The sequence below is a fragment of the Sminthopsis crassicaudata genome, chromosome 4, assembly GCF_048593235.1.
Source record: "Sminthopsis crassicaudata isolate SCR6 chromosome 4, ASM4859323v1, whole genome shotgun sequence".
NCBI lineage: Eukaryota > Metazoa > Chordata > Mammalia > Dasyuromorphia > Dasyuridae > Sminthopsis > Sminthopsis crassicaudata.
In genome coordinates, this window is record NC_133620.1 from 198,497,059 (window position 1) to 198,509,378 (window position 12,320).

Here is a 12,320-nt window from a genome sequence, read left to right on the forward strand (position 1 = left end):
AACATAATGAAAATGATGCAAGTGTAGAGAGTTGATACTATAAGAAACTAGTTCAGGAACTGAAAGGGAAGGGTATTCTCCCAGAGCAAGGGAATTCTTTTTACACAAGCTATGGTTTGGACAGAATGCCCTTTGGAGGAAGCAAAAGTACATTAAAGGCAAAGTGGCAGCTGAGTCTCATGGTCCAGCCCCAAGGTCTCACCCTGCATTTGATGCATCCTTCTTGATAAATCCATATCTGATCATCTGCTCCAACATTCTCCATCACTTGTATCCTTAGAAGCTTCAGATCCTCCAGGTTTCCATTGGTTGACATGAATAACCCTGTGGCTTTATTTCGAAGCCTGAAGTAGATCCGTTTCTGAGAAAGCAGAAACAACAACAATGAAATACTATTGGGAATAGTATTGATTAGCTCCACAGCTAATGGAGATGGAGGGAGAATTAGGATGCCGGCTCGTCTCAGAGAGTCTCGAGTTCTTTCAAAGAGGGAAACAAGATGAAATTCTCAAAGAAGGACCACAAGTGTTGGGAACAGTCCATATTCTAAGGCTAGATGTGTCAGCACTTTTAGAGTAGCTCTCAATTCAGCCAGGAAGGGAGACTAAATGTAAGGTGTCTCAAGCCAATTTTAAACTTATTAGCTGTGGATAATATTCTGACATTAAAGGAATGACAGGAAAGATGAGTGGAAGGGAGAGTATACAAGATAACAGATCACAGCCATGATGAAAGTTTATGGAAAATGCTAGAAAAAGAAAAAAAAAAAAACCTACCTGAATAAAAGGTCTAAGAGAACCTATCTGGCGGCAGCCACTGAATTCATACCAATTGGATACTTCTGCAGGTGACAGCAAGATCTGCCGCCCCCTATAATTGCTGTATTCATAAGTGACCCATCTGGGGGAATAAAATAAGCTATAATCAGTAACAACATTTGTATCAAAAGAAACATAAATTGCATTCATTGTTGAAATCTTAAAACTTTCTAGAATAATACTTCCAAATTACAGATGAAACTAAAATCTTATCTCACCCACTTGTCTTTTCTTAAATAGTCTAAAATGCCATCTTGAAAAACATTTATACTATAAGCAACAGTTTAAAGGATACTTTTCTTAAAAAAAACACACTAGTATTTCCCTTACAAAGGGGGAAGTAGACAATAAAGCTCATGCATTCTTTTAGCAAAATAACTCATCTAGCCTTATGAGCCATTCCCACTCTGTATAGTTGGTGAAGTACAAGAAAGAGCTCTCAGAATGACTCACAGAACCTTTTTGCATAAAGTCAGCCTCTGTTTCAAACCCTAGAAGGAAGACTGAAGCTTGGAGTGGGTGTGCCTAATGACACTTTTCTCAGTCGAGGTACACTCCAGAAGACAAACATGGATGGACATCAGAAAGTTACTCTTGTCCACTCCATCTGCTCCAGTAACTTACAACATTCCTGTGATTGTGAAATATGGGTTGGAAATCCTAACATCATAATTATGATTTTCTCCTAGCCAGGAAAAAATGGAGGTAGAGGGAAGGGTATGCAAATAGTTAAATCACAGCCACAAAAACTTCTGGATTTGTAAAATAAATTGTGTGTGTGTGTGTGAGAGAGAGAGAGAGATAATTTATTAGAAGTAATAATACTTAAAGGAAGCACTAAATAATGTTTAGTGTATTTTTAAAAATAAAATACTTTCATCATTTTTTTTAACTGAGATCATCTAAGCCAGTGGTCCTCAAACTTTTTAAATAGGGGCCAGTTCCCTGTTCTTCAGACTGTTGGAGGGCCGGACTAGAGTAAAAACAAAAGCTCACACTCTGTCTCCAGCCCCTCAGCCCATTTGCCATAACCCGGAGGGCCACATAAACGTCCTCCTTAGCAGGCCGCATCTGCCTACAGGCCGTAGTTTGAGAACCCCTGACCTAAGCTATATAACTTCATCAAGCTCCTCTATTGGAATCTAAGTTTCTTTAAGGCATGAACCCTCCTTTTTGTCCTTATATCATCAGTGACTAGCGCAAGTACTTGACTTTTATCTAAACTTTGCATTTCTTCCAATAACTAAAATAGTAGAGTTAGGTTCTTAATAAATGAATGAATGAATTAATAAATGAATGAATGGCTAACTTTGAACAGACTTATTTGTATGCTAATCTCAAGAGGCACTTGCTAACTTACATATTCATTTTTAGTCATGAAAGGAAATCAAAGTAACATTATGATTCATAATTCTCACTAATATATTTGATTCTTTTTGGTAGTCCAGATCCATGATAGCTACAGTCAAACTATAGCATGTACTTGCTTTGGGGAGATTTTAAAATTCTTCTTATTATAAAACTTAATTCATGAAAGACAAATTTGTACATTGGCCAAGATAACAGAACAGAAATTCATATGAATACATAGAACACCAGTTTCTCAATGTGATAGTGTTTTTTGTAGCTTGAAAAACAAACAAAAAAAAGATTAGCTTACATGCCGCCAATAACCTGGACAGAGCGTATTTGAGTGTTGAATCCCAGGAAGCGGAGGTTGACTACTTCTTCATTAAGTTCAATTTTTTTTCCTTTGAAGTCTTCTCTTTCAAAAAGAACTATTACTGGTTCTGAAAATTCCTGTTTTTAGGAGGAAAGAGAATGCTTAATTTTTCATTCTAGCATAATTGTTAGAATTTATGTGAAGGATATTTGGATATATATATATATATATATATATATATATATATATATATATATATAGTTATAGTTATATAAATATATATCTATATAAGAATCGATAAAAATACAAAGTCTGTCAGATTCAGCTAGCCAATAAATTCCCCCTTCTAAAGAACCTATATATTTTGTCTCCAAAATGATTTTTAAAAATAACTCTACAGATAAATAAAAGTGTTGCTTGGGGGAGGAATATCTAGGCAACAGATTTCCTACTGAACAAAAAGGGAGGTAATTGTATATGTAATTCTTTTGAACACTGTAATAGAAAAGGGGGGAATCTAGGCCTAAAGAAATTTGTAAAGCAACATAACAGCCATTCTGATGGAGTCTGCATTTAATTTGGCCATTTTTCTTGATGGATCGAAAAACTCTTGACACAGAATGCTATCTGGGGAAGACCTGAAGTAGGCTCTGTCATTGTCCCAGTGTGCATTGTAATCAAAGTAATCTCTCCATGCAGAAAAATAGACTAAAGTTGCCTTCTAGATGACTTTATTTGCATGTGTCCCCAAGTCAATCTTCAGAAGAAAAATTGCAGTGAGGAAAAAAAAAAAAGAATTATCAAGTGCACACCTGCTTCAATTGATATCAGAGGAAAAAGAAACACAAGAAGAAGGAAAACCCGTATTGGCATAGTACAAAAGCCCACAGACCCAAGAGGAACTTGCTCGTTTTCATCTGAATTGCAGAGAAACCCTTATGTTCCCTCACCAACCTCTCATAATAAATACATCTGAGATCATAAACAATACATCAAAAAGCCAGCTGAAGCTTGCAATGTTTTCTTCCCCCAGATTAAAGTTTCATGTCATGGGTGTGGAACCTAACTGCCCAATTTATGTGGACAGGCCCCAGCATGCAAAAAAAAAGCATTTTGTGGCTCAGCAAACAAAGAATATTATTAGGTAGTAGAAATGGTCTGCATGGTCAACAGGAGCATTAAGTATAACAAGCATGGGCTGTATAAAATACCACAGGGGGCCATCATCATCACATGTCTAAATCAACAGCGTCTTGGACAAATAACCCAATAACCTTGGATTTCTATAATACTTTGGAGACATTCCAAACTTTTTTTTTAGACTCTCAGCTAACATGGCCTCCCAGTGAGAGCCCAACTCCCCTTAGCCATGCATCAAATTCAAATTAGGCTATTTAAAAGTCTCAGGCAACATTAGGATTCAAGCTCTCAAATTCTGAAGAAAAAAAAAAATACTGGTTTCCTCCAGTGAGTACTCCCAACAAAGGAACACTGTGTTGTAGTCAGCAATGTATGTGCACACACAGGCCAGTGTCTGACTACAGGGAGGAAGCTGACATTTGTGTTTAAGAGCATAGCTGTGGGGAGCCATTCGGGGGCTGAGCAGTCCTGAATTCCTGTCTTCTCTTGGTATATAATGATCATAATAATAACTGACACGCCTGGAGTGCACCTTGCTTTACTTTATCTCATCTGATTCTCCTAACAGTCTAGAGATGTAGGTGCTGTAGGAATCCTTCTGTTAGTTTCACAGATGAGCAATGCACAGTCACCGAGCTTTAGGACTTCAACGTTGAGCACGCTATACATTCTACCAGGCTGCACACATTGAGTCATGGCAGAGATAGGAGGAACCTCTGAGAAATAATCAAGATGAAACCTCTCTACTTCCCCAACTGGAGGGTATGTCCAAACCACCCTCTGTTGTGGTGACAAACGCTGCACTGAAAGCCACCCAGCAGTCAAATAAAATGAAGTCTATATATCATTTTAAAGGCAGAAAAAATAACATAACCAACCGCAGACAAACCAAGTCTTCTCAAGAGGGCCAGCTACTAAAAACTTAAAAGAAAATGGAAAATGATAGACTATCAGGTCTTGAAAACATAATTTATGGGTAGGAAAACTTCAACAAGTGAGAACATCTCAGGAAGGTTTTGATACAATACATTGTAGGAGTCAGATCCCATAAGTAGAACTCAGGCAGACTGTCCAGTTTCAATTATATCGAATTTTACTGCCAAATATTTTTTGAAGTTAACTGTACCATTAGCTAAGTACCAGAAATTTTCTTTACACAAAGGATTTTCTTCATAATGCTATTCAGCCATTTATTCATGCACTATTTATTTACTTAATAACTGGAATTTAGCCAGTATCCATAAGCTTACTGAGGTTTCCTATTCATTTTTGGATGAAAGCCATTCTTAAATATTTTATACATCTGTATGGTCCTTTGTGCTTTGCAAATGAATTCTAACAGTGTCTATACTGTATGCTTTCATATCCCAGCTCTAAATCTATGCTCTTCTGAGCTTATCAATTCATTTAGCTTCATAAGCTGTGATCCTCTTGACAATATTGGTCTGATCAGCCAGTCAGACATTGTGATATCATTTTGGACCTCTTTGAGAATGAAGGACAACAACCAATTATTGTAACTCTTCAGATAAAAAGTTCCCTGGCTACCACTCCCAATATATGTACTGTCTTCTCCCCCAGTCCCCCCACTAAAAGTAAGTTTACTTTTGTTTTGGGAAGCACATGGTAGATACTTGACCAATACTTTTTTTTTTTTTATTCCCTCAACACATATGCAGATAAAAGGTACCAGTAAACTGGACACAGGAGTATATATGATTGCAATTCCAGCTGCTAGGAAGACTGAGGCTGGCAGATCTTTCTAACTCAAGAATTCTGAGCTTCAGCGGGTCAAACCAATCAGATTTCCAGACTAAAACCAGCATTATATTGTCAGCCTCTGGAAGTGGAGGGCCCACAAATTGGGAAAAAAAATAGGACAAAGCAACTGTGCCTGTCAGAATTGGGATTGGGCCCATGAGTATTCCAGTCTGAGTGAGTTAGGGAGACTCGATTTAAAAAAAAAAAAAAAAAAAGGCAGGGAAATGCAAGGGAATAATCATTTACATAGTGCCTATTATGTAGTCAAAATATCTCATTTGATCCTCATAAATAACTTGAACTTAAAAACTACAAATCCACAGTTTGGATGGATGATTCACAGTTCTAAATGAGCCAAGTAGGTGCTCATATTTTTATCTCTCCTTCTACAGTTGAAAAAATTAAGGCATATTAAGGTTAAATGACATGCCCAAAGATAGTCAAAGAGCAAAATCTGATTTGCATTCAGATCTTCCTCACTCCAGGCCTGGCTCTCTATCCACAACATCACCAGATGCCTCAAAATTAACAATAATGGGAAATGCCAATCCTGGAGTCAAGAAGGGTCATTTTGTGTTTTTTATGTCATTTATGGATTCAAATCCAGCTTCAGATACTTACTAGCTGTGTGATTATGAGCAAGTCATTTAACTCAGTTTGTCTCACATTTCTTCAATTATAAAATGAGCTGGAAAAGGAAATGGAAACCACTTTAAATCTTTGCCAAGAAAACTCCAAATGACTTCATGAAGAGTTAGACAATGGAAAAAACGACTAAACAACAAAATGGCTAAAAAAAAACAAAAAACAAAACTATAATACAGAGACTCAGAAAGAAGCTATTTTTTTCCTTCTTATCCAGCAGGGGAAGGTCTTTAGGACCAAGTAACGTTTTATTTCCATAATTACTGCAGAACTCATCATTGTAAGGCCAGTTATGATAATGATTAACAGAAACATCTAAAATCTGTTTCTAATCTCTCCCATTCTTTTGCTTTACTATTTGTGTACAACAGGGCACTTAGCATAGTACCAATGTACATAATACATTCTTACTAAATGCTTGTTGAATGACTTCCGGATTTAGAATCAGAAGAGCCTGCGTTTCAAAGTCCATTTCTAGCACTTTGAATAGCTGTATAGCCATGGAGGAAGTGTGTATGGGGGTGGATATGAGGGAATGGTTATTTAATCTTTTTACATCTGTTTCTTCTTCTATCAAATCAGGGTAATGCTTGTACTACCTACCTCAAAAAGCTGATGAGACGGTCAAATGAGATAACAGAATGTGCTTTGCAAATTTTAAAGGCCATAGAAATAATATTTTCATCACCCCACTGTTGTCATTTTATATCCAGTATCCATCCCGGCATACATGGAGCTACACTTTGTCCTCAGCTGAAATGTGTGCTCCTTCCCTTGCAAATAAGACTTCCCCTTTGTGGGGAAAAAGGGTCACCAAGGAAAATGAAATGAGAATTTCATAGGCTCATACCACTTGAAAAAATTCAGATTTACTATTGTTGTTTAATCATTTCAGTCGTTTCCAACTCTTCATGGCCCCATTTGGGGTTTTATTGGCAGAGCTATTGGAGTAGTTACAGATGAGGAAAAAAGTAAACAGGGTTAAATGACTTGTCCAGGATCACACAGGCCAGGTCTGAGTTTAGGCCTTCGACTCCAAATCCACTCTCTCCATTGTACTGCCTAGCAAGCCAACCCATTCAAAAGAAATCTTTTCTGCTTTTCCAACAGGAGCCAAATTTCAGAGAGAAGACTCTTTAAAGACAACACATTGTGAGACGGATGATTCACAGTTCCAAAGAATATGCTGTCTTTAATGTTAAACATGTTAAGACATATAACATTAAGTTACATGCTGAAGATTAAGACACTTAACATTACAATCTTTGAAATTACCAAGGCCAAGCAAAGGTCCACTCTGATAAAGCTACCTATTTAAAAGCCCAAATACCTTCTTCTTCATCTGTCTCATTAGGAATAATCTCAACGGAGCTGTCACAAGCCAAAGTATCATTTTATTTTCTGTTTTTCCACTTATTTTCAGTAATTACTTAAGCTATCTGAAATTATGTTTTAGTAAACAGTTAAGCTATATGATTTGGTCTTATGGGGAAACTCCCCCATCCCTACAAAATCCAAGTTGATTCTAAAGGGAAGTCACAGAATATAAACTAAAACCTGAATTCCTAAGCCTGGCTGGCATTCAGGCTTTAATCTACCTTTCCAACCTTATCTTCCGCTATGCTATGATACAGATTCTCGGCTTTAGTCAGGCTGGTCTAATTGCCTACCCCCCCAACTCCTACACCAACCTCCAAAATGCCTAAAATGCCTTAGGCATTTACAACACATTTTCTACTTTTGTTCATACTAGTCACCTCACTGACACACCTCTCCACTCTGCCTGTCCAATTCAAACCCATTCTTTAAAACCCAGTTCAAATCCTATCTCTATGAAACATTTCCCTAGAGACCCTAAGAAGCTGTGAACTCAAGCACTTCTGAATTTAGGTATTAGTTATTTATTTTATGTGTGCCACTTATTTGGCAATCAACATCTGTTATTTTATGGATTCAGCTATCTGTTGTCTATACGTGTCCTGCCACTTCTATCAGAATTACACACACACACACATATAATATACATACACAAACACAAGCACACACATTTTAGTGAAGCAAATTGGAATGATTTCTTAGAATCACATAGCTAGTAAGTGTTAAGGGTCTGAAGCCACATTTGAACTTGGGTCCTCCTTACTCCAGGCCCAGTGCTCTATTTATATTTGACCAAATTCTTTCTTTTGACAATTTCTAAATTCACAATTTAAAAGATGCCTTGCGTTCTTACCATGGGCTAAATGCTATAACTGAAATGCAACTCATTTGGACTGGACAAGCTCAGAGAGAACATGAAAGGGGAAAGAGATTCCAAACCAGCTCCTGTGGAGTAAGCTCAAGTAGTAGAATGCAGGTAATGAGGGCAGAAGAAAAATTTCAAATGCAAGACATAACATTCTGGCAGAGAGGTGACTGGTGGGAAAACAGCAGAAGACAGCCCAGCTTGGAGGATTACAATCAGAGATGGAACAAATGCTGAGAGTGTGAGACAAAGAGATACACACAGTGACAGGCTCTACAATGCCAGATTCTCCAGAGATTTTTATTTTTCCCAGCAGTCTAGTACTCTTTATGCATTGCTCTTTTATGGTGCTCAGCACAACTTCATGCTCAAACAAACCTTTAAGGCAGAGGCTCTCCAACTTTGGTGCCATAGTGACTCAGTAATCATTCCATAGCACCTCTAAACCTCTAAAAGGAATACCAAATGGTTCCATTTACTAAGAAATCAATGGGACAGGTAAGTGGCACAGTGCATAGAGCACAAGTCCTAGAGTCAGGAGGCCCTGAATTAAAATCTAGCATCAGACACTTGACACATATTAGCTGTGTGACCTTGGGCAAGTCACTTAACTCCATTCCCTCAATCCCTCCCTGAATAAAAGAATTCATCTTGACAATTTTAAATATACCTCAGTATCCTTGTGAGTTCACTGGGGCAAGTATTACTAGGCACACAGTTTGGGAATCATAGATTTTAAGATCTAAATAGGAGAGCAATAACCACAACCATAACCATGGCTATAGCTGTAGAGTGGGAACAATACTACCCTGGGGTGCTTACTAAAGTCCAGACCTTACCCACAGTTAGAAGTTCCCCAAATTTTTTTCTATGCTCTCCACATGTGTGTTTATGGCAGTGTTCAAAGAGAATTATTTTTTTTCCACAATGTTAATCTTGAGGCATCATTCAGGAAAAGATTCAGCCAAGTTCACTATTCTGTACTTATTGGAATGGGCAATCTTATTCATTCATCAAAGGAAAATATTTTTTTCATATTAACAAAGGCAGTGATTCTCAGCCTTAACTAATGAGAACATCCAATTAATCGGAACTCCCATCACTTGAACAGAATCTTCTGGCTATACAGATTTCCCCACAGAACACATTTCAAATCAAGGTTTCATCAACTCTCCTGTGTCACAAACCCCTTAGGCAGTCTGAGGAAGCCTACAAACTCCTCAATATAATGGTATTAAGTGTATAAAATAAAACAAGTGGAATATAAATGGGCAATGATATTAAAATAATTATCAAATTATCTTCTTTACAAAAAAAATATAAATTTATAGACTATAGGTCAGGAATCTTTGCAGTGCAAATGCAATACATTTTTCAAGGGGTATCTGGGTGACGAAGGCCTAGAATAATAACTAAATTTTTCCACTAGATAAGCAAAGTTATGTAGCTTTTAGATGACATAGATTAAAATTAAATATGAACAGAAGAACAGACAGACAGTGTGGTAGTATGGTGAGAACAAAATATTATTTCACCTCATCCCCAAAGCAAGTTAGGAAAGTTAAAAGTGCCCTCAAAATGTAAGTGACTCAAGTGACTAAGGCCCAGGCCCCTACTGAAGCCCCCTACTCATCTGGGTACAAAATAGCCTAGGCATGAAGAGCAAGAGCTCTTCCTTCAGGTTTGAACAATACTGGAAAGCTTTATCCTCGATAAACAAACATCCCTTCCCTGTTCTGAATATCCTTTCCTAGCTAAAACTAAACCAGCCTCATTTTCTTAGATGCCATTTTCATTCTCATATCATTCCAATTCTAGACCTAAAATACTAAGGAACTAATCTAAATAAGGTCCAGGCCCACAATAGGTACAATAGAAAAAGGACTGGTTTTTCATGGCTTAGTAGAAAATGTACTAAATGAACAGAGAATGTAGGTCCAAATCCTTGGCTTTGGACAAATCATAAAGTTCCCAAAGCTTATTTCCCCATCTATAAAATAAGCAAGTTGGACCAGGGAACTTCTAGAATTCCTCTCAGCTTTAAATCTATGATCCTATGATCTAGTAAGTTCCTCCTCTCCCCAAACATAGAGCTCTGAAGAAAGTTTTATACATCTATTAATCCCACAGATGATCAATCAGATGATCAATTCCCAGCTTCTATTAGTCTAAGACACATAAAATAGGTAACATAAGCTATACATGTTTATAAATAGGCTTTCATGTTGGTTTACTTACAACATCTATATAGCGAAGAGACTTAAAATTCGTTTCAGGAGGACATCCCATTGCAGATAGAGAAGGATAGTGTCCTTCTTCTAATACATACTGATTACCAGAGAAATTTTCCCCATCATAAGCAACCCAGCTGTAAAAGATAAAAAAAGCATAAGAGTTGATAATCTGAAATTTTTTTAAAAAACAGACTGTTACAAAACAGAGAAATCTTAATTAAGCCTGAGATTAGAACACTACTACAAACTTGGGTTTGCTTTTCTAAAAGAATGAATGATATGAGAGGCAGAAAATTATAAATTAGCAAAGTAAAAGAAAGCAAGACTTTCTACCTGGGAGATTTTATTTTTTTACTGGGGGTGGGAGAATGGCAGCTGTGTAGGACAAGGATACTTTTCTTTCCATTTTGGTTTTGTTTATACCAAAAAAGAATGATAAAAGAAAAACTCAAACCATAATTAAAGGAACTAATAACTTTTACCTAGGGGAAAAGAAGTCTCATGGGGGTACCCAATATTTGGAGGTATGTCCCAAAGAAGAGAGAATAAGATCTGCTCTATTTGACCAAGGAAATCAGAATTTACAAGCAATAAAGGAAAGTCACAAATTGGGAAATTTCATCTAAAAATAATGGAGAAAAACTTCCTCATAATTAGAGCTGCTTACAAAAACAAAACAAAAAAAAAAAAAAAAAAAAAAAAAGTAGTAAATTTGCTTAGAGGTTTTAAAGCAAAAATTTGATGACAAGGTTTTGGGGATGCTAGAGGTAAGATTGGTGATTTGACCAGGGAATAGTCTAGATAAGCCTTGAGATCCAATCAAAATTCTAAGACACAAGACCCAACTGACATCCCACTTCTTCCAAGAAGATTATTCTCACTTCTCCTAGACTCTTATCTTAATTGTAACCTTTACCCTTCAATTTAGCACTTAAATACCAATCTACTATTATTCACCATTATGTCAAATTAGTCTTATCTCCCTAATTAGTTTATAAACTTACTAAGAGCTAGAAACATATCTGATATTTCCTTCTGGATACCCAACATGTACTTCAGGAATGCAAGCATGGGAAGTACTCTATAAATGACTGTCAATGCACTATTGACTCAGTAAAATAGAATTAAGTTTTTCTTTCTGCTTACCTGCCTCCCAAAACTCTGCAAGACTTGGCAGAGAAGGAATCTTCAATCTGTTTAGTAGTTTCTCCAAAAACTTTATTACTACCACGGAATTCAGGTTCTGCGAATAAGTGAACCTTTTGAAAAGTGAGCATAAAGACAGAATATTATTTTCCAAAACACACTGTGCCTTTAAAATGCTGAGTCAAATATATCCTCTAAATGCTAGTTATAGCAAACCAAGTTTTTAAATTTCGAAACCTTTCAGTTTTTATAACTTCCTTTAATAGATCATTTGTAAACATGATTTCCATAGCATCTACGATTTTAAAATATAAATCTATAACATCAAAGACAATCCAACAACTGAAAAATCATAACTCTTTGAGAACAATTGTGGTAACAAGTAATAAAATATTTTAAAGCTTTCCTCTAGGCTGTCTCTCTGTTCACCTGCTCCAACTTAATAATTTTGGAAACAATAAATTTTCTTCCCTCTCAATGAGGAAAAACACTTGCTGACCTATCAAAATACTGTATATGAACAAGGGATGAAGACCAGTGTGGTATTTACACTTGTGTAATTAAGGCAGTCTGAGTATGCCCATTAAAAAGCATAAGGCTTACCCATAAAACTCAGTTGATGCTGAAAGTTGGCATTTAAAGGATGGGACAAAAAGTCAGACTAGTATCTT

General features: G+C 36.6%; 1 protein-coding gene across 2 annotated transcripts in view; it reads right to left on the minus strand.

Moving 5' to 3' along the window:
* The window catches only part of CRYBG1 (crystallin beta-gamma domain containing 1), a 252,229-nt gene that overhangs the window by 14,771 nt on the left and 225,138 nt on the right, over window positions 1–12,320 (minus strand). For both annotated transcript variants that reach the window (XM_074310169.1, XM_074310170.1), the window contains 5 exons: window positions 11,650–11,762; window positions 10,508–10,637; window positions 2,479–2,618; window positions 777–900; window positions 203–361 (listed from right to left, as the gene is read on the minus strand). In XM_074310169.1, the coding sequence (XP_074166270.1) occupies window positions 203–361; window positions 777–900; window positions 2,479–2,618; window positions 10,508–10,637; window positions 11,650–11,762 (666 nt within the window). The remainder of the gene's footprint in view (window positions 1–202; window positions 362–776; window positions 901–2,478; window positions 2,619–10,507; window positions 10,638–11,649; window positions 11,763–12,320) is intronic.